This window comes from Ambystoma mexicanum, chromosome 5q (genome assembly GCF_040938575.1).
Source record: "Ambystoma mexicanum isolate Mex_15411 chromosome 5q, UKY_AmexF1_1, whole genome shotgun sequence".
Classification (NCBI taxonomy): Eukaryota; Metazoa; Chordata; class Amphibia; order Caudata; family Ambystomatidae; genus Ambystoma; species Ambystoma mexicanum.
Window position 1 is genome coordinate 934,240,823 of NC_090933.1, and position 23,488 is coordinate 934,264,310.

The 23,488-nt window shown below is 44.9% G+C and overlaps 1 protein-coding gene across 1 annotated transcript in view; it reads right to left on the bottom strand.

Moving 5' to 3' along the window:
* Positions 1 to 12,747: 12,747 nt before the first annotated feature.
* The window catches only part of NCALD (neurocalcin delta), a 273,643-nt gene continuing 262,902 nt past the window's right edge, over positions 12,748 to 23,488 (bottom strand). The window contains exon 4 of the mRNA XM_069621449.1: positions 12,748 to 13,555. Within this exon, the coding sequence (XP_069477550.1) occupies positions 13,458 to 13,555 (98 nt within the window). The 3' untranslated portion in view covers positions 12,748 to 13,457. The remainder of the gene's footprint in view (positions 13,556 to 23,488) is intronic.

Below are 23,488 nucleotides of genomic sequence, written 5' to 3' on the forward strand. Positions count from 1 at the left end.
CCCATGACCTTGGCTAGCACCACATTAAGGTCCCACCCTGGTGGTGGGTTTGAAATAGGAGGGTGAAGTCCCTTTACTCCTTCCATGAAGGCTTTAACTACTGGTACTTTCCACCACGAAACCTTGCTATGGGAAGTGGTGTAAGCCGACAGGGCTGCCAGGTGTACTTTCAGTGAGTTAAAAACCAATCCTGCATCTAGCAGGTTGAGCATGTATGTAACAATAGTGGAAGGAGTGCAATCAACAGGGTTGATTTGTCTACTCTGGCACCAGATAACAAACCTCTTCCACTTGTTAAAGTAACAGTGCCATGTGTTTGGTTTCCTAGATTCCTTTAGGATGTCCATACACCTATGTGGCAAATTGAGATGTCCAAACTCTATGACCTCAGGAGCCATGCTGCCAGGTTCATTGAGTTGGGTTGCTGGTGCACTGTTTGACCTTGGTGCTGGGACAGTAGGTTGTACCAGGCTGGGAGTTTGATGGGCTCGCACACCGCCATCCTGCGTAGGTGTGGGAACCACGGTTGTCTTGCCCACATGGGAGCAACTAGGACGAGCGTCACCGATTCTCTGTTCATCTTGTTCACCACTTTCCTGATGAGAGGAGTTGGTGGAAAAGCGTACGCAAACATCCCTGACCAGTTCATCCACAGGGCGTTCCCCTGGGAGTCTGGTTGGGGAAACCTGGATGCAAATCCTGGGCAATGTCTGTTTTCGCTTGTGGCGAATAAGTCTATAGTGGGGAAACCCCACTGAGAGAAGATATCTTCTAAGACCTCTCTGTGTAGAACCCATTCGTGTTCCTCTGGGAGGGAGTCTCTGCTCAGAGCATCCGCTATGGAATTGAGCTCCCCTGGAACATGTTGTGATGACAGGAAGATGTTCTGTCTGAGTGCCCATATCCAGATTTTCTGGGCAAGCTTGGACAGATTTGGCGAGCGAGTCCCTCCTTGCTTGTTCAGGTAGAACATGGCTGTTGTGCTGTCCGTCCGGATTTGCACTGACAGGTTTAGTAGGTGGGGCTCGAACACCTGAAGCGCTCTGAATACTACCAGAAGCTCTAGCAGGTTGATGTGGTTCTTGGCCACTGAGTGAGACCAAAGACCCTGAGCTGTGTGGTGGAGATGGTGAGCTCCCCACCCCGTCAGGCATGCATCTGTAGTGACTATTGCCTGTACTTCGGGATCGTAAAAGGTTTTCCCCTGTGCGAGATTCTCTCTTGTCCACCAGTGAAGGCTTTGTACCAGTGTTGGCGAAACAACCACTAGATCATCCCACTGACCACTTGCCCGAGACCACTGTTTCGCCAACCATTCCTGCATGGGACGCATGCGCAGGCGCACGTGGGGGACCAGGTAAATACATGACGCCATCATGCCCAGTAAACGCATCGCTTTGCGTACCGTTATTTGTTGACCGGACTGATAATGCGGAATTTGCAGTAGTATATTCCGAATTCTTTCTTCTGAAGGAAAGGTCAACCCCTCTTGAGTATCTAGGATTGCTCCTAGGAATTCCTGGGGTTTCCCCCGTTATGAGCCAGTCGTCCAGATAAGGGTACACTGGGATTGCCTCCCTGCGTAGGTGTGCAGCCGCCACCGCCAGTACCTTGGTGAATACCCTTGGTGCTGAAGCTATCACGAAGGGCAGTACCTTGAATTGGTAGTGTCTGCTGTCCACCTTGAAGCGCAAATGCTTTGTGCGCTGGGAACATGGAAATAAGAAAATAAGCATCTTTTATATATACATGGTTGCCATGTAATCCCCCTTTTTTCAGCAGGGCGATTACCTCTTGTAGCGTGGTCATATGAAATTTTTGGGGCTTGACATACTTGTTGGCAGGTCGTAAGTCCAATACTGGGCGCATTGTCAAATCTTTCTTTGGCACAAGGAAGTAAGTTGAATAAATACCCTTGTTTACCTGGTGTCCCTGGACGAGTTCTATCGCGTCCTTTTCTAGCAGAATGGCGATCTCCTCGAGGAGAATCTTCTGATGTTCTAAAGAGTGTACTCTTTGTCTTGGAGGATGGTTCCGGGGACACTGCAGTAGTTCTATACAATATCCTGTGGATACTGTTGACAGCACCCATCTGTCTGATGTGATCCCTTCCCAAGCCTGGGTGAAGTTGGAAATGCGTCCCCCTACTGGGGTTGCGTGAGAAGGGACCCTGAACTGAGCGTCACTGCTTTGGTGGAGGCGTGCCGCCTCCCTTGTTGGGGCTGCCTCTGCCTTTACCACGACCTCTCTTATTACCCCTGCCGTAACCCTGGGTAGACTGTTGGTTGTTGTTCCACTGTGTACCCTGCCCTTGGGAATATGTAGATCCTCTGTGGGAATTTCGGCCGCGTGGGCGATGAAAATTACTATTCCCTCTCTGGTTAGGGGGTTTATTGGTTAACTGGCCAAGGGACTTGAGTGTTCCACCGGTTTGTCCAACAATGATGCCTGGGTTTCTGCCTTAAAACCAGACTGCCCTAACCACGCATGTCTTTTGATAACAGTGCCTTCCGCTATCAATCTGCCTGCGTTGTCCGCAGCGTCGAAGGTTGCTTTCAAAATGCAACCAGACACGGCTCTACCCTCTGCGGAAATCCGAGCTAACTGGCCCTTTAAAGGTTCAGGAGCAGAGGCTATGAGTGCCGCGACTTCTTCCCACTGATGGCAGTTGTAGCTGGCCAACAGGGTGGTGGAGTTTGCAATCCTTGCTTGATAGGCGGACGTTGAGGCTACTTTCCTGCCGAAACCGTATAGTTTTTTGCTCTCCTTGTCGGGAGGAGCTTCGGACGATGACAAGGGTGTTCCAGCCCTCTTACGAGTGTTGGTGACCACTAGGGAGTCTTGCTTCAGATGTCCTCTTATATCGAGAGGGTCAAACTGGGCCGCCCTGAAAAGTTTTTCAACCCTGGGATTGACTGCTCTGGTGTGGTTCAGGTTCACCAGGGACGGATCTATTCTCCGCTGAATGGACTTAAGGATAGGGATGGTCTGGGCAACAGGCCTCCTTTCTCCCACTAACTCTTCTGCGAAGTCCCTTTCCTCCTGGACACCGTGGGTGTCAATGTGGAAATGTTCTGCTGCGCGTGCGAGAACCTCGTTTAGGAGGGGTTGGTTATCGACCGGGGAGTCGGTAACCGGGGCTTCGTTCTCTACCGGGGAATCTACTCTGTTTGTTTCCGGGTCCTCCTCTTCCTGGTCCTCATCATCCCCATAGTAGCCCGTCCCGGTTTGCTCTTCTATCATACCAAATTCTTGGTCCTCACAAAAAGAAACCTCTCCCTGATACAGTGAGTATGGTCTTGCGTATGGTTGTACCTCGAAGGGTTCTGACCTCAACGGAGTTTCAAACCGGGGCTTTTTACTCGGGGGGGATAGGATCAGTAGAGCCTGAGGGTGTCGCCCCCTGTGGATCATACGAGAGGAAATGTTCTGGATTTTTATCATAAAAATCTGCCAAAGAAGACATTCTTGACATGACCCTATGTCTTCACTGGACCATTTTTTGGAACTAGGAATGACTCTCTCAGCAAGTCTATGGGATTTATCTTGAGTAGCTTTGCTGGTTTTAGACATATCAGCAGACCTGGTTTTGTCTGTCTGTTTAGGGGGAGTGGTGTGTTTCACAGGTGTGGAAGAGTGCAAAGGTTGTTTCTTCTGCTGTTTTCCCCCCCTCCCCGTGAGTGGAAAAATGTTTTCCCTGTCCTTTAGTGGCTCCGGAGTTTTTTGACACCTGGCGTCGGGGATCGGGGGTGATGTCCCTGTCCTTCGAGCGTGGGGCCTCGCTGGTTTTAACTGCGGGCTCCGACTCCTGGAGCGCGGCCTGGGGGTGGAAGTCGTCTTCCGACGATCAAACTTCTGTTAGCCTAGGGAGCGAGGCACTCTTGGCAAGAGTGGATGATTGCCTGGAGTAATGCGGCGATCTTGATCGAGAGTGCCCAGAGGACACCGAATCGGACCGTTCCGTTTGTGCCTCTTTCCGAGAACTCGACGTCGTCGAGTCTCGGTTGGACTTAGTGTGTTTAGTGTGTGTAGTATGTGAAGCGCTTGTGTCGCCGGGGGTCTTCCCCATAGCCGCCCTGCCGGACGACCTTCCGAGGTCGGGGACCTGCGCTCGGCTGTCTTTCGACGCCGTAATGCCCTCGCCGTCCGAAAGTATGGCGTTGCTGCCGTCGCTGAAGGCGCCCTTCGCTGCCATGGCCACCTGCCTGGCGTGGTGGGCCCAACGCTTCGAACGGTCCTTACGTTGGGGTGGGGAAGGATGTCAATAGATTATTAAATTAAATTTTTAGCAAAAGTATGGCTAAGGCCAGGGGACTCCGCAAAATGCTTCCGACCAGTATGGCGGAAAAAAACAATCTGAGGATCCTAGACGCGTGAGGGATCTTGGGTAAAGTGGACGTCACACTAGGGATAGTTTTACTGGCACGCCCTGTGTCGACGCCCATTTTCGAGTTTCGAAAAACAAACTGTAATACTCCGCAGCTTCCACTAGATGTCGGCCTATGCACAGCATGTGATCTAAGCAGATCCCACAAGCCTCAGAAATATATATATATATATATATATATATATATATATATATATATATATATATATATATATATATGGTTTAACTTTTCAAATAAATCTTTTAATTTGCAAAACAAACCTACTTCTTGGCTCAGTGAGGTCAGGGGGATTCAAAGAGGGGGGCGTTATAAAAGGGTTCATCATCCAGATTTATGAACTTGTCATAAAAATATATAAATAAGGGCTTCCATTGGGCATCCCAGACCAGGCGTTGACTTAGTTGGATTGCTAGATTGGAGTCACTTACACACCCATAGTTGTGTCTGCATTGCTGCCCTTAGGGTTTACCTATAGATTTCTAAATCATGTACATATACAAAAAATAGGAACAAGTATAGTGCACCATCGCATGTGAAAGCACACAACTTTGAAATGCGTGCACAAAGTGCAATTAGCAAGTTTGTCACACCCCGGCGTCGGAGAACAAGAGCCATTACAGCATTTGACAGTTTGTGTGGATGGTTCATATTCACCTTGGAAACCTCGCCATGAAGCACACTCCTGCTATGACATGCACCTTACGTGTTACAGCAGCAGACTTCACTCAAAACGGAAACCAGCCACGAAAGGTTGCACAGCCACACATCGCAACACTCTCGCGAGTGAGGTCAAGAAAGACTTAAAGAAACAGACACTTCCTCATAATAAAGATATAATTTTTATTTCACAAACAAAAATCACATTAGCAGTAAGAATCGTAGTTGAGGGCCTCAAATGAGATTATTAAAAGTGGATTCAAGAGAAAGGGGGGCTGGGAGGGGCAAACATTACTCTACAGGTCACCCTTGCTCCACAGTGAAATGTATGATTAGATAAAAACTTCTTAGGTCTTGGCTATTTGATGAAAAGCAGGCTTCTAGTGTGAGAGAGCCAACTGCATCTAGCTTGTAGCCACCGTCATATGCCGTCAACAAATGCAAATTAGCAGTCGTCGGCGAAGAGCTGGTCTAAACCAGTGGGATCTCCTGACAAACCCAAGCTGTTTGAATGGTATGTTCGCTTATGGAGGTCAGTGCTTCAGCGCCAATTTGCTATGTGCCAATCTCCATCCACGGCTTAAACTGATAAAGTACTATTTGCATAGGCAACAAGAGTGTGCAACAGCTTTCTTCTTCGCACTGTGCTGGGAGAAGTACAGTAGGCAGATAGCCCACAAATCAGCGTACAATCGCACCCACCTCAGATATCTAACCACACCGTTTCCCGACTGCTGCACAAGTGGAGGAAATAAGTCAGGGGCTTTACTGGAGCATGTCTGTCAACCTTTCTCATTTATTTTATGCCAATCTTAACATTGTTGCAGGTTATATTTTGTACAAACATCATAATACTACTTCATTGTTAGGTGCAATGAGAAATTCTCGTACAGAAAAGCACCAAGTCACTGAACAGTTGACATTGCAAAAAGGTTTCAAAATCCAACATTTAAAAACATTATTTGTTCAACAGTAAGTAATAACACTACAGTCAAAAATGCATAATTTCCCTTAGCACAATACTGCTCTTTTGGTTGGCACAGAAAACTGAACAGTCCCAAAAGTCACTTCAGCCACGTGGTGTGCTTGGAGCACATAGCGCGGAGCACACATTTGTGACCGTCATAGTGGCCATTCCAGGTCCTTATGTTGTTCAATGCCAGCAGCATTCTGTGGGAACAGGTAGCAAATCACAACCGACTACGTCAGGTCAGCTTTATCATTGGTAGTGACCAGAAACACACAAGTAAATGCTGCTGTGTCTGGAAAAAGGGACAACAAAAGAGCATGAAAGACATGTTTCTGTGGCTTTGAAAAGAGTAATGTAGCCCAGATGTGCAGCACACGTGCAGACCTGACCACTGGACACACGAGAAGAGGACATTGACCTGTGAGATGAACAAAAAAGCAGGATTTCCAGGCAATTTGGGGGTGAAACCAATGGTACAACCCTGCAGACATTTTGGTAAAGTACAGATGTTCTACTTTGAAACACAATGTTATGTTTCCCACAGTGAGATAATATCCGAATCCCAGCCAGGATGAGAGCTGAGATTGCTAAAATATGCAATGTTAATGAATTGTACATCTTAGGACAAAGTAGTTGTCACTTTAAAACTAAATATTCAGAGCATAGGGAAAGCCAAGTCAAATCTCAGAAGACTGACTCTGCAGAGGATACATTATGCACACACATCAAGAGACATAAATTACAAAAGAGCAGTCACTGTAGAAATACTTATTCTCTTCAGAATAATGCACGAGCAACGCCAGTATAAGAAAACGCGTCAATTCCCGGTTCGAGAACACACAAAATCCCCATAAAATAGACAATCCCCAATTACAAATCTTATAAAAGGGCAGAAAATGTGCAGTGTTTCACTGCTGAAAACGCATGCACATTGCTTCTTGATCCACAAGTCAATTTATAGTCACATGTATTGGTCTAGAGTAGACAGTGGCTGTGCTTACAGATACGGGTACAAATAGGCAGCAAGTTAAGGTTACTTTTCAGGAAAACATTAAAAAAAATACAGATTAGGACCCACAACAGTCATGCATATTACAAACACATAACCTCCTTTCCATACAATAAATTCCCCACAAAAATAGACTTTTAGTACACTTCACATGACACATTTGCAGATCATCTTCATGCGTTTAATACGAATCCCTGTAGGTTAGTTAATAGAGGTCCTGATGAAGTGCAAGGAAATCCTAAATACTTTACTATGTCAATGCACTTAAGAGGCTGCTGACCATTGCACGCCAACAAAAACAATACATGCATGCGATTTTGAACTATTTTCTAACTATTTGAGGTAATCTGTGATATATTTTTGCAGCATACAGTAGGCTGCACACTACTCAGACATGTTTCTGCTCCTTAGGTTAGTCATCGAGCAGTGCTACAATGGGCTAATGGGCAAGTTGTAGGTCCATCCTCACAAATACAAGCATTGCTTGGCCGCGTTAAAAGAATTTAATGAATAAAAACAGAACTTACGTCAAATGAAAGAAAACAACTCCATTAGAAGTATTCCACGAGTATGAAAAGCGCATGAGGGTAGTACACTGCAAGAGGAATTGCAATAGACACTCTGACTAGCTTTGCATCATGCTCGCGGAAGAGATTGGTGGACTGGACACCATACCAACGTATCTGAACTTTTAAACAGGAAATGCCTAGGTTCCCCTAAATGGCTGAGCTCAGAATAAGAATTCACCCGAGAGGTCTAGATTTGCATTTTATAATCGCTAATTATTACTGGCAGGGAAAAGAATTGAGGAAGTCAGAACCATACAAATCCATAATATAGGGTTTTAAATGTACAGGAGGACATGATGGAAAGTTCCTAGTTTGGGGGAGGAGGATACAGGATGCCAATATTGCAATAGTACATTCACACGCTTGAAACATAGCGTCTCACCATTTCATCTTCTAGTGGGAAGAAAATGTGGAGAGAAAATTCTGAGATCCCGAAAAGCGCGCAGTAGTCAAGAAAGCAACTGACATAATACATGGAAGTCGCTGGCCTCTGAAATCCCTTCTGGTATGGCACGTCAGTAAACCAGATTAACTATTCGGAAGGCGTGTGCATAATAAAGAGTTAGCAGCAAGTCAGATAGCAGCCACCGACACTTGGGTGGGGCCGAGGGAATGTGGGGCTACTCTTACTGCCAGCGTTTCAATAGAAAATGTGAAAACTAGTCGCTCTACTTACTTGTAAAAACAAATGTGGACGCACAATTGTAAAATTGCCACCTGAAAGTGGTTCATGTCTCTGGGCGGGTTCCACGAATGATGCCATAGTTGATGGGTCGCAGTCCTTTCAATTTCTGAGGGGACCGCATTGGAGAAGGTTTAATGCAGGAATCCGAAGTCATCGCCTTGAATAAACATCGCCAGCCAACTTAACTCCTATTCAATAAGCAAACCGATTCCGCATCTTCACTGCCATTAAGTCAGGTACTGTTTAGAAACTAGCTCGAACGCAAGCTTCCAAATTATGTTGCTCTCGCAAGAGCTCCTCTTGCTTCGATTTCCCAGTAGCATCATCTAGGCTTCTGCTGCTATTTTAGTGGCCTCCTGCTTAGCTCATGAAGCTGCCTGCGGGCATGAACTGCCTTATTCTTTTCAACTCGCCGGTCCTATCCCAGAAAGTTAGTGTTTGAGTGCACCCTTAATGAGGCAAAGGTGAAGCATCTGCCCTTCATTTTCCATCGCCGGTACACCTATGACTCATGCTTCTCATCATCTCTCCCAACTATGGTCATTGTCCACATTTACATCTCTTGCTACTCTGCTTTTTATAATAGTGTTTTATATTTCTGTTAAGACTGACTGCTCATGCCCCCACTTGCATATAGTCATTTGACTTTCCACACAGCACACACAGTGGGTGCATCTTACTGAAGAGGCTCTCGCCCGGTTGAGAATTCCAAAAACTGGATCCAACCCATTGCAGCATGAAACACTCCTCAGCTCACTCAATAGTTCCATACTCAAAGAACAATTCTATTTTCACTTGGCTTTTAACAGTCTGTGTTGGAGAAATGGCTCTAACTGTACATGGCATTAAAGAAATAGATCTGTTTCAACACTTTAAACTCTGGAATTGTGCACTATAAACCACTTCCACTAAATAAAGAAAAAACGGTATCGATTCTTCAAGACCAAAAGACACCGTAGCATAACTCCAGGTCTGCAAATTTAAAATAGTGAATGCAAGGAATTGCATCTTGCAGCTTAGCTCCAATATATTTAAATTTTTGTTAGCTAAAAACAATTATCAAATTGGTTGTAATCTGACTATTTAAAGTATACTTTTTATGGCAGGGGCCTGCTACCTACAGCTCTCCATGTTTTCAAATATAACTCCCGCCCTTACTCACCTCCGAAATATCTGGAGAGCCAAAGGTTGCAGACCCCTGTTAAGGTATGTACATTTGATATCTAGTTACTAACTGCAATAAACTATTCTGAACATGTTGAACTTTAGTCAGTTTCTTTTCCGGTGTCACAAGCGGTTTGGCGATGCAGTCCCATGGAAAAAGTGCAGTTGTGTTCATTCATTTTTTGTGGTCTGGTATGTGGTGAAGCATCAGTTGTCCTGTTTAATGCTCCATAAACTGCATAGAGGCTGAAGTGAGATGGTCAATAATGCACCGTGTAAGCTATGGATGATAATGCTGGATATTAGATATAAATGGAATAAATGACTACAGGAAAAGCTACAACCATTTGAAGGCGAATCCCCTGAGCCCCAAGAAGCTGGTGTACTCTACCAAGTAGGGGTTCAGATAAATGTTTCAGACCAATACATCCAAATACACTGAAACTACAATACAGAGTTAATGTTGGGGATTGCCCAAAGCCATGGAGGTGAAACCTCTTTTGGATAAATCATAAAATGGATTAAAAAACAGAGAGGTGTATGTTATTAGCTTAAAGGAATCCACACCACCCGTCTTCATGGCTCGCCCAAGCGATATGAAGGCATGACCATCATGCCAGTTAGGCTCATTGATCCAATCAGATACCTTTAACATATCTTGCCACATCTTTAAATGGCGAGAGATTGAAGTAGCACCATTATATCGATAGAAACCCTCCCCTTATACCATGCTACCCCACCAAAATCTTTTACGAGCCATTGTGTGGGAGGGCCTTAGCATGGTTGATTACACCATACTACAAATGCTGTGTCCATAGCACAGCTAAAGCCTCGTCTACATTCCTGCAGCCCCAGAACATCATTCCAAAAGAATCAGCCTTGGTCAGTGGACCACTGTCTATGGCTATGACGGCCTGAAGGACGGGCATGTCTCAATGTAACAATTCACCGAGATAGGCCCTTTCTTAAAAGTTGCCACCACTGGGGGTGTAAAAAGGATTTATGTTCGAGTCAACCAAAGGATCCCTAGTACAGAAGATCCAACCTTTGCTAATGCACAGAAGAAGTGCAGTGCCATCAAATGAATGCATAACAAACATCTCCTTGGGTCACACTTTATTCCTATTGTTCTAATGCCACGTTCAGAATAGCTTGTAGCAGCTAAAGGCAGACTTGCAAAACAGAGTTTTTGACCTAGTCAAATAGATTTTCAGAATTTCATAGAACAGAATAGGCGCTAGATAAAAAGAATATTAGTATGCGTCCACAAGGATTAGAGTTTAAGTCGTCTCGCATTCAGTTCAAGAGGGTTTATAGAAAAGAAAAGATTTAAGAGCACAAAGGGAATAGAACCGCGTAAGAGGATTAGTGTCGGCTTCACTCCCATACTCTTATGCGTCACGTGGTCCAATGCCCCTAGAAAGCAAATCCTCCAATGAGGTGGTTATGAAGGGCAAACGCAGGTGCAGCCCCCTCCCGCGCGGCACAGAGATTGCACCTGGAGAGGGGCAGCGCAAATCACACAGTTTTGCCTCTGTTCCTTTTCTTCGCCATCTGCTATTCACAGTTCGTCACTTTCGTTTTTACATTCTCTCTGAATACAGAATAGTGACAGCCCAATGCTTTTTACCGATATCCAGGCAAACACTGCCAAACCTAACAAACTCAAACCGTGCCAATGGAAGCAGGTTTCACAAATGCTTAAAACGTATTTTGCTACCACTGAAATCATAACTACTAACTTGGCATTTGGTTCACTCTGTGACTTTAGGGTCTCAAATGTTTTTATTGGCGAAAACGACATCACGAGTGATCGCTTGAGAACCACTCTTAGGGGGTCACAAACTCCTCTTGAGCGAATAGGAAATGTTGTGAAATCTTCATAGTCAATCAGAAGTGTTTTGCGGCCCTTATTTTTCCCTAAATCATGGCATCGATTTATGAATTTTCCCCTGTTGCCAACTCGGGTGTAACACGCTAAAAAGTAGGTTTAGCAAGGTGATTGCGGGAAATGGTTGAGTCATTGTTTAGATTGCATCAACTTCTCACCCGCCACGCACAGTTTCTACCACAGAGCCACCTTGACACAGTGCCCTTGCACCAATGTAAATGTCACATGAATGCACTTGTGAAAACTTCTGATATTTTCTTCTCTGTACGACAAGAAGTGACCATTTCTGGGGATGCCTTTGCCACTGCATGACGAGGTGGTGTATTTCTTGTCAGAAGCTGCAACATTTCCAATAAATGAACGAAAACGAAATCTAAAATTCACAGTATAAGCCCACGTGCCTCCCTCTTACTACAGGGAACCTTTTGAGTGCCCACCCCAACTGGGGAACCAGAGTGCCGGATCTAAAACTGCCATGGGGTCTCGGTGGCAGGATAGGCACAGAGGTTACTGCCCCCTGCAGAAAATAGAACGAACACACCCGCACAGACATACACGCGCACCCTTCCTCCACGCCACCAGTAGTTCATGGAAAGCCATCAGAGATGAGGGAAGCATTGAAGCTTGATGCTTCCCTGCTTGGACTACAGTAATGTGCAACCCAAATGGTTGCGCACTGGTGTGACGCAACAGTAGTAGGTTTCCAGAGCTCGGAGGAAAAAGTTAGAGAAAAGGAGCTCAGTCCGTTGCTTTCTCAAAGCTCACCTCTGGCGGCTCTCCTTGGACACATCTTAACCAGTGAACCTCAGTCACATCATCTTGTCTTGTTACAAGTGGCAGCTGTGACTGTACAAGAACAAGAATCCAATGCTGACGTAACTATCAAAAAGGTTTTGGGTGTTACAGAAACAAAATCCCCACTGTACACAATATAAAAATGGAGCTGGGTCAGCGTCTACAACGGGTTGTCCACCTAATCCCCCCAGCCCCCAATTGTTGGTACCTGCGCATCTACCTTTAAAATATATTCTTACACTGTGCAGATAATTGTAATTTTGAGATGTATCGATAATGCAGTTTGTGAGGGTTATACTGCAAGAATGCCAGGAATAGCAACTGCTAAGCTACACAAATTGTGTTGAATTAAGGAAATTCAGTTTCCCGATCAAAAAAGTAAATTCAGATGGTTTTTCAATAGTGTTTATGCCACAGCACGCAAATGTCCTCAGCATAGGTTAAAGAACAGACACGTGCAGTTATTACCAACAACTGGGAAATGCTGTTCGAACCAGCATTGCTTTTTACAAATATTGTAGGCAGCAACATACTCCTACTCAACAACGAAACTAGTGGTGTTGTGGCAGGCCACGGGTCAGTGCATGCCCTCCCAAAATAACTATAGCCTTCGTCCATCTTTTGCCATTGTTAGTCCAGTATTTTGCCCTTAAAACCGTCTTCTTTGATCCCAGTTAAAATCTGCTTTGCAATTAGGTAGGTTAAGGAGGATTCCAGAAAACCAGGACCATTCTACCAATGCAGACCCTGTGAAAAAAACAGAACTGTAAAATGCCTTAATATTCACAGTTTAGAAAAAAACAAACATGGCGGCCGAGCAGGAAATGCATTCAATGCCTATTTGATGCGAATGACCATCAACAAGTATGTGTTGTGCACACTTTAGCATGTCCCGCATTTACTGCACGTGTTCATTTTATTGGGAAAATCGAAACTATGAAACTGTCCACTTAGCCCCGGTTTGAAATAATAAGTTACATTGAGGAGTCCATACATGTAAGCAGCTATCTAAATCTGTCAGTTATCGACAATGATGTTATTCCGGGGTTTCCCTCCTCTTGCTGAGGTTTTCTTAATGACACTCACTGTTAACAATACATCTTCAAAACAGAATACAAAAAATTGTCCATTTGAAATAGTATGGTCAGTGTTCTTGACAAACTGTTAACAGCATTCAGCATTCTCATAATTAATTCACATCAAAGAACCTAAAAGGTGCCACAAAGGAAGGCATGTTTGGCCGTACAGAGGCAACACCACCATGTTGTTTGGCAAAATAAAAATAAAAAAAGCAAAAAATAAAAAATGCGATTCTTCGACTCGGTTGGTTCAGAACTGTCCAGCACTACTGGGATCGCACTGGAGGAGACGCACTATGGACGGGTCGCTCTTCGCCCCTCGGATGAACTCTTCCAGAGAAAGTTTTCCTAAGAGGGAAGAAAAGTGCAAATGTTAGACTCACACACAATATAAAATGGCCACACTATCAATCTCAAATGCAGGAACAGTGTGGCATTCTCTCCTCACAGTTCATCTCCCACATGAAGACACTGCACACGTTTTGTATATGATATGATATATGATATGGCATTTGTAACGCGCCTATACACAAGTGTTTCAAGGCGCGACGAGGCGGGGAGGGGGAGCAAGGGGAAGACAGACAACGATCCTACTAGGCCAGGTGTCATTTAGATCGTGCAAGTGCAGGGGTAGGCGGGAAGGGGGAGAGGGGGAAGTACAGGGTAAGTAGAATAAAAATAAATAATAGGGCCAGCTAGTGGCAGTGCAAGGTAAAGTGCAGACAAGTGCTGGGAAGGGGGGGCTGTAGGGATACAGAGACAGTCCTGCAGTGCAGGGCTTGCCAGGGAGTCAGTGCAAGTGGAGAGTGGCTGGGCCCAGGACCGAGGTCAGAGAGTGGCCCAGTTGCAGATTTAGTGCAGTTTCAGTGAAGAATTTAGTAGGGGAGAGGGAGAGAGAAAGCAGAAGCCAAGAGGAAGGTTTTGAGGTGCTTCCGGAACCGGAGACGGTTCTCCTCAAGTTTCAGGGAGGCAGGAAGGCTGTTCCAGAGGGAGGCCCCTGCCGCAGAGAGAGATCTACCCCCAGCTCGTTGCTTCGAGAAGCGGCTGACCCTGAGGGAGTTGGAGACGGATGAGCGAAGGGCTCGGGAAGGAAGATATTTAGGAAGAGAGAGTTGAAGGTATTTAGGTCCCAGGCACAGAGTGCAAGAAAAGGAGGGCCTTGCCTATAGAAATTAAGCAATTCAGAGTGAAGACCGACTGATAAACAGGAGCCAACAATCCAGTGAATCCATTGTCTAACATTTATGTAAATCTGGTGTCCTCCACCCATCATATTGGGAAACAACCAAAAATTAAACATTACAACTAACATTTAAGTTTATAACCTATTCAGTTTTGCCATCCTTAAAAATATGATACGAGATTAAGGTACACACAATGGCACTGTTGAAAGGGTAACATGTTTTGGCATTCTCTGGCATTGTAAGCTTGTTATTAGGCCTCATTACAAGTTGGGCGGTGGCGGGTAAAATGCAGCGGTATTACTGTATACTGCTGCATTACCGCTCCACCCAACTATACGTTGGGCGGAAAGTTGGAGGACTCACCCCCAGCTATGAGCTGGAGGTAAAACTGCTGAATTTCGACCAGATAATGGCTGAATTACCACCGCAGTAATTCAGCCAAAATCAATCTATAAAATCCTATGGACTTCAATTAAATGGGGGCTAACACAGGCACCGCCACTTGTAATCCAGCGGCAATACCGGCAGACCAAGTGGCGGTAACAGTAATTCCATTTGGTGGCATCTCTGCGGATTTACCACCAAGATACCACCAAACCTATAATGAGGCCATTATAAACCGCCATACAGAAGCCACCAAAGCAGAAGTGTTTGAGATTCAACTGAAACAAACTGGCCGCTGTGACGAAGCCCTGGTTTCCAATCCCATTTTTGTCATCGTCCGTCAGCGATTCACTTTATCAGGTGTATTTGGCATCTGAAATTCCCATGTAGCTTCTTTTGGGGGTGGACACGGGGGTAACAGGTATAAGACTCATCTCAGGGGAGTGCAAACATACCAGAGGGTACGCAGTGATTATAACGAACACAAATGTATGAAAAAAAAAAACTGAATGCTTATACATACATAAGGGGTTAAAAGGTGTGTGGGGCGGTTCGGGTTCGAAGCATGGGAAAACGCAATTAAAAATAAATAAAATCAGTCTTTTTTTCTGTAAAGTTGCTTTTGTTATTTCTCAATTAGTTCTAATCAGATGTAGCCATGCAGGAGAATGACAGTCACTGTTGTCCTGTGGCAGCAGTGTATTACTATGAATCTCTGGCAGAGGCGAACAAAAGACAACTTCAGGCTTCAGCCCTTCATGGCCGTCACGTCTCCAGTTGAAAACCAGAGGACACGGTAGCTGGAGTGATTTGACCCCTTAGTCCAGAAAGGGCCTTTGATAGAGTGATTGCAGGAGTGTTGGAATGGTGCAAAATGTGCCAGCGGACATGAACAGAGGCAGGAGACACAAGTCGCCTTGGCAAGCCCTTCATTCAAACACCGGTTACACTGCTCACTGCCCGGGCAAATCATGTGCCATGTAAGAACTTGCAAGTAGTTTGTTTAGTAATAAAAGAGGATCATTCTTTGTAAAGACACATTGGGGTTGGCGCTTTCATCGAATCTAATGAAACACCTCCCACGGCTTCTCAGCCTGGCACCTGAACGGGTAACTTCAAGAAGCACGAGGGTATGCAGCGATTATATCGAATAGAAAATAACGAATGCAAATGTACAAAAAAAAAAATACTGAATGCTAAATACATAGGGGGTCGGGGTAAGGGGTTAAAACCTCGGGAGGATAGCTCAGGGGCAACATACTCACCTGGGAAGCAAGAAGACAGAGCAACACAGGTTCGATCCCCAGGTCCGTGCTTAGAAACCTCTGGCTACTGAGCGCGTTATAAATAACCTATGATATCATATCAAGCATGGCTTGCCTCTGCCTGCCAGTGAACTGGATTACTCAATAGGGCCTGCAATTATCAGGTCCACCTGCTTTCCCTCAACCCAACCAAACTCAGAGGAAGTACAATGATAGACGTAATGCAAATGTGTCGCAAAAATCTTTTCACTCAAATTTGCTCGTTGATGAAACAATTTGGAAACGTCAAAACAAACAAACATTTATAGGAAAAGAATTATAGACAAAATAATCCTACAATCCAATGAGGCTTTCAGAATAACCAACAAATATGCCTGTAATCTTCACTTCAAACCCAGTATCTGCCATTTCGTCACATGCATATTCATTAGAGATCTCCTGAAACCCGTGCTGGATTATAGGATTCAGTGGATCAGGATCCAATCCCACTTTGAGCTTTTCTAGTGCCAGGGGACTTCAATCAAAACCTGGAAGGGAACCAGGAGATGGTTTAAATAAACTAAGTTATTTATGACATCATGGAACATACACTAGGGAACATTTCCTGAGGTTACAATATGGAAAGGTGTCAGGATTTGTACAAACATGCAAAACATGTATGCAGTTGGGATGCCTTACTGTGGCCATCCCTATTAGAGTGATCGTTGTCAGGCAGCCATAAAACACTAATTTCGTAACTGCCCTAAAAATGCAGGAAAATGTGGATAACTGAAAAAGAGACTCCAACAAATTCATAGTGTCTGCAGAGAGGATGATCGTTTGACTTTGATCACAGCTCCGAAGGATGGCAGCCTACTGGACATGTACCAGAGAACTCGAGGGCATGCCATGCTGTGAGTGGAAGGAGAAGAAATCCCTTCCGAATTGTCACATACAAAGTTTCTACAAAGTCCTCTGTAACACATGGAAACAAACATGTGTGAACCTGGGAAACACCCAGTTCCCTGGATAAACAGTCAGACAGATTGTGCAGTGCCATGCCATAACCTCAGGTTTTCTCATTGCAAATGTTCTCATTATTAGTATATCTGATGGGTCTACAGTAAGGCGATCTGCGATTTTGTTTGCTTCCTAACCAATTTATAATAGCAGGTGCGGAGAGAGAATGTGCAGAAGCACTCCCAACACCAAATATTTTCCCAGACTCTTGTGTAAAGCTTGATATAGAAATACAAGCTTGTCACAGAGTATTAATTCCTAGGAGGATCATCCTAAGGACTGTTGTAAAGAAAGACATGACACAAAACCTGTACGATATATACAATCCAAGAGACCAAATAACCACTGCACACTTTGCAAGGGAAAACAAGGTTTGTTACATGCATAAAGGTCTCAGACGGTCCCGTAGAACCGAACTGAAACAGAGATAGTCACACCCCAAGATGTTACAGGTTATATAGTGGAAAACCGCAAATCAGCACATTGGATTACGTCATTACACCACCCTCATTGGCTACCACCTATAGAACATGCTAATAACCCCCATATTCCCTGGGCCAATTGGCCACACCTTATCAAAACCCATTCCCCTACCCACGTGGCACACTACATTGTTACTATTGAATCCAGGTACATGATTGGTCTACAGGTACACAAAAAAATCATGACGGTCACGTGATGTGCACCCCTCCAACCCAGACACATTCATAGTAAGACTGGCGAGGCCGACTCTGCTTTGATAAGACAATGGGCCTTATTATACCCGACGCCACGGCACATACAAGCTGCACCCTGACCGTGTACTAAATTTACTGGCATCACCTCTGCTCCTCCTATCCAAAGACATGGCTCCCCCTTATCTCATTCAAGCCCCAGGTGCCCAGTAATCACGTGACCAGGGCACCCTCAGGAGTTTGAATTTAAGGGACTTATTTGCTTTGGCTATGCGTTTACTTGTAGTTTGAATGGGGTGACCTCTCCTTTGTTGAGGGCAGTAGTGCTCTGAATCTTCGCCTGGCCTATCAAAAAACCTTGTGCCCTAGTCCGATTAATTTGTCCTTCAAAGGGTGCATCCCTACCTGCCCTACCCACAGCTAATATTCCGTTCCCACCGCTTTCAGGCTCTGCAGCTGGATACAATTAGCATTTATCTGTGCACTGTGCCTGTCTCTGACCTTGGCTTCCCTCTTGGGGAACAAAGAAGGTATTTGTCTTGGGACTGAGCTAAACACAGCCCCAGCTCCACCTCAGGTCCTTCATTCTGTTCATTTTGTACTAGGGCTTAAAATCCAATATGGCATCCCTATGCCATGTTGACATGCTGCCCTCGCTCTTACCACAGTACATTTCTGACTCCATCTTCCACCTACTTCAGCTATGTTCTTGAACCTCCCTGAAGAGCATAACTTTGTGTAGTACTTCTAAACACAGAGCCTATAACAGTGCCCTATCTATAACCTCTGCAACCGCAACATTAATATATTTGTTGCTCCTTCAGTGTTGCTAAATGCGAGTATCTATTAGGTGTCAAAACTAACTACAAGTGCTACGTGCGCATTCTGCCGTGCGAAACTCACCCTGTAGCACATGCCAATAGGTTTTTCTCAGCCTAAACCTTTTTGCCTGGCTGGAATGCTGCAAGTGCACCCCAATATTGTCTGACTTATAACTTATCAACTGAGTACCTCGTTTCTAGAGTTGGTACTGGGTCACTGCTCCAACCGTATGAGACAAAAAGGACTACTGAAAACCCAATGGTTCAACATTTTTCATCCTATCCTGAAGCAGGCCTAATAAGGAACTACGTTCAGATTGCATTCTTTCTGCCACTTTAATGCTAAATGCTAAAAAAGGGTATGCAGGTATCCAGGGAATGGTTGCCTTGGTTCGGAGGGCAGTAAATTCCAAAACAGGCCCGTCCGATCTGAATGACACAAGGTCTAGTAAGATTGTTCGTTTTGTTCCCCTTTTGTCTTCCCCTTTCTTGTCGTGCCTAGAAACCCTTGTGTAGAGGCGCGTTATAAATGACTTATCATATCCACTGTAGTCTACAACACTGTGGCTAGAGCACATACACTCCGATACACACACCTACTGAACAGGACAAGCTTAGATCAGCGAGCCTGAAGGCAAAGACCAAGACCATGGATCCAACTATATACATCAAATGAACAAAATAGAGTAGAGTAGAACCAATGTACTTATACTTTTTTACTTTCCACCAGTTGAGTATGAGACCCTCTTTAGATTTGTTGCTTCGCCCCCCCCCCCACTCAACTGTGCTTTGAATGAACAGAATCTCTTTCTAGTGGGCGACAGTAAATAAGCAGGTCCTGAAACATGCAAGGCCTTTCATCTGAATTGGAAGAGAATTCCAATCAATGCATTATCTTCCATAATAAATAGTGTCCCCTCGAACGAGATAAACAATCCAATATAGCATGAAAAAGATGGGATGGGAGAAGCTTCCCTCCATGTAAGAGAAACTAGTAACAAAGCCCTTTGGACAAACAGCAGGAATCTTTCACTGCAGAGACGTAGCAAGGGATGTTGTCTGGGTTGGAATGTTACAGACCTGCGTGTTGTACATACATATATTATTTTTGTTAATAATATTCATGTTACATAGATAGTCTGTAATTCACTTCTTCATACTTGTAAAATATAATATTTCACAAAAGCAAGGACCATCTTCAGGGACCAAGTTCAGCCTCTATGGCCTTCCCTTTTTACTTCTGTGGGAGCTTAAGATCTTCCCGTCAGGCTGTGGAGTTTTCTTTATTCAGGTCTGCTTCTATGACCCTGGGTCCGTATGTAGGATCTTAGTTAGGGCCTTTAACTTTCAGTGGGATTCTTGTCCTGGTGACCTTTGTTTTTGGGGACACAAAACATGAAAGTTGATAAAGTATATATATTATCTATATCTAGTGAAAAAAACCTTGTTAAAGGGACGTTATGGTTACAAGTAAAATCGAAAAACCCCAGCAATTCACCAGTAATGGTAAGGTAAGCAACCATAACTCACGCCACCACCGTGCACTGACAAGACTAACAACCAGGACATCCAAGATGACGTCACAATTTTCATTGATGACATCACTGACGACATCAGAAATCTGGGCCACTTGGTTTTGTTCACCGACATAACTAGCTGGCTGGTTTTGTTCACTGACAGTAACAATTTAAAATGGAAAAGGTGCTATATATTTAGACGTTAACCTTCTTGCATATTGTAGAAGTACTTTCCTTAGGGTTTGAAGTCAGCTCATGGTGCACAGATATGGGGCATTAAGCAGGCGTTAAACACACAATTCATTTGTGTAGTTTGACGATGAACTGCAATGTTACTGACATTTTCTATTGATGTTGATCTGTCTTCCTTACTTTAGTTTCCCCGCTTGTGCCTCTAATTTGTATGCATTCTGGGTCTTTATATGGATTGTAGGTGTTAACACAAGTTCCATGCTTAACATTACTCAAAACTATCCAAGGATAGCTTTCATTATTTTACAAGCCAAAATTACAAAAATACAAATATTGTACTTCCATACTGTATGCTGCAGCCATTTCTCATGTGTATGAGTAGGTTCTTGTATTAAACAACAACATTCCAATATAATGTTTTGTTTAGATAAGTACATTCCTTAATACATTAAGTAGTTTGTGATAGGTCCCCTGATCACTCCTGATATCTTGTTACCAAGATTATAAACACAGCCCCTTGTAAGGACTTTTCATCAAAATTAATTTCGTAGGTGATGTCATCAATGACATTTGTGATGTCATCTTTGATGACCTGGGTGATAGTCTTAGCAGTGCACAGAGGTGGCTCGAGTTATGGTTGCTTAGCTTACCATAACTGGCACATTTCTGGGGGTTTTCAATTTTACTTGTAACCATGACATCCCTTTAACAATGTTTTTTCACTGAATTTGATAGGTTTTTATTAGTGCAAATTAACCATAAGGGCCCTTTCTCCAGCATGGGGTCTGGCATGGATTCACATGCTCATGAATATTCCTTGTCATCAGGCTGGGAATCCTTGGTAAATGAAAAAAACTGTTTCACTTTCACTTACAAACAGTCTTTCTCCTATAAACCAATCACTGAGCTCTGGGCCATACTGCCCCCAGCCAATGACTGCCCCCTCTCCCTAAGCCCCACCTCTGGAAGCCATCTTCCGATTTTGACCACATGTTTAAGTGCTGGGAGTCCTTGTGTCTTGCTCCAAGAGCTTTTCTACGATTTTGTGCTTTTTCGTTAAAAGTTCCTATTTTTGTCAAATAGAGCCTGTGTGCTTGTTTTGCTCCTTTGACCGGCAAGCAGGGATCCATTTGTTGGTGTCTTTCAATGCCCCTCAAGGGCAAGAATCGTCGAGTAGGGAAACTGCAGGAGAAGCCAGAGAAGACCAAGGCGCAGGGTAAGGTGCCTGACCTAACCCCGAAGGCCGAGGTAGTCCAGGCAAAGTCATCCATGATGATCGAGCTGGTGGCGGCCATCCTCTCGAAGGCAAAAGGGGCTGACCCGGTCAAGGGGACCCCAACAGCGCCCACAGTGGCCCTTCCTCCCAGACGGGAGGCTTCGGCCAAACCGGTGGAGAAAACGCCGGAGAAGAGGATGCTGTCTCTGAGCCCTAGACCGACCCCTCAGGGTGCAAAGAAGGGGAGGGTTTGGAGGCCTCTAACGTGCTCCAGGGCATGTTTATTTCTTCTTCGGATGAAGAGGACATGGTGTCTGTTCAGACAGCTCCGGAAGACGTGGCGAACAGTAGGAGCGCCGAGGAGGACGGCGACGGCAGAAACGCAGAGGAGGACAGCAACGGTGGGAATGACTACAACGTAGGCGCCAGGCCCAGCAAAGACCCCCCCACCCGACACCTCCCAGGAAAGTATCGCGGAACATCCTTTACAATCTCCACACGCTGGTGTAGGAGATCCAGAAAAGAATGCTGAAGGCACCCCTGGTGCCGGACCCTGTGGCACCGGGTCCCTGCTGGTGAAGAAGAGTAAACGGCCCCTACGCCACCTCATCAACTGCCGCACAAGGCCTCCCCCCTAGGGACTTGGGGATGGACACAGCTATGGACACGGCCATATACTCTTTCTGCAGGGTTTGGTAAGGATTCGTCCGGGAGGGGGGCAAAGTTATAAGACACCCAAAAGGTGCTCTTCCTATGGGTTGAGCAACTTAACCATAACTACAGGGCGGCGACCGCAGGCCCTGTAATATACATACAAAACACAAGTGATATATTCACACAGGTCCATCCAGACGTCTGGGATATTCCAACCCAGATAACTTCAACTTCTCGATACATTTCTGACCCCACTGTGCAAGTGGGGCTTTTTCTGGCAACAGAACCAAATAACCCTTTGGAACTAAAAAATCATCCATCGGATACAAAGAATATAAAGCCAGTTTATATTTTAAGTGCCCACTCAAACCCTTACCTTACTAGATACACTGCAGCCAGGAAGCAACAGTTTACCAAATACACTGTATGCAGGTGGAATCAAGAGCCAGATTTGGCAGAACAAGTGCCACGGCATGGGGCCCATAACAGGGCCACACATACACAATCTCTGCTGTTTGCCATTCTGTTTTCGGGATGCTCCCATTGCACAGTATAGCAGCGATAACATGAATCCATGGAAACCATGGAATAAACAGTAGAGAGAACCTGTAATAAGGCGGACGGACAGGGCAGGTAAGTTGTATTTATATTAAATTACATTGGTACTAGGAGCTCCCCTAGTACTCCGGCTCTGTCCTCCACACTCCTTCACATTCTTGACAATTGGGCCTCTCCTCTCACCACTCCCCACGTTCTCCTTCTGGCTACCATTGATACCGCAGAACCCTATAGATTTCCTACTTTTTTCTTGATATTGAACATTTAGATGTTAATTAGCATAATGTAGAAGGGTATTTCCTTTCTTCATTGGTGGGTTTTCAAGACCAGGATTTTCATTTTTTTTCTTTAGAACAGAGAGAACCGTCTGTACTATTCCCTGAACAGTTTATTTGTATTAATTTATAATTGAGGGCAGCCACTATCAAACGAAAACGGTATGCGGGTTCAGGAATCAAACTTGCCCGTGTACAAAGTTTCATTTCATGTGAATTAACCAAAATAACTCAAAGACAGGCCTACAAAAGCAGTGCAACTTTTGTGCTCATATATTTTCGAGCAAACGAAGAGGAGCAAGAGAGCCATTCCACCCAAACTTGCCTGAAACGCAGCCGGCAGCTGAGGGAATGCTCAGGTTTTCAGTGGCCTGGCTTTGGCTAGTCCATAATGTGTGGCAGCTCGGCACTACTGTACCCCAGACATGAGCAAAGTTCTTCAAGAGGCATGGTGCCAGGCACAGTTGCAAGCTCTCTCCCCATTCCACTGCAGGGTAAAATACTGCTTGTTCCAGTGACATAACCCTGTGAAACCCTGCTTT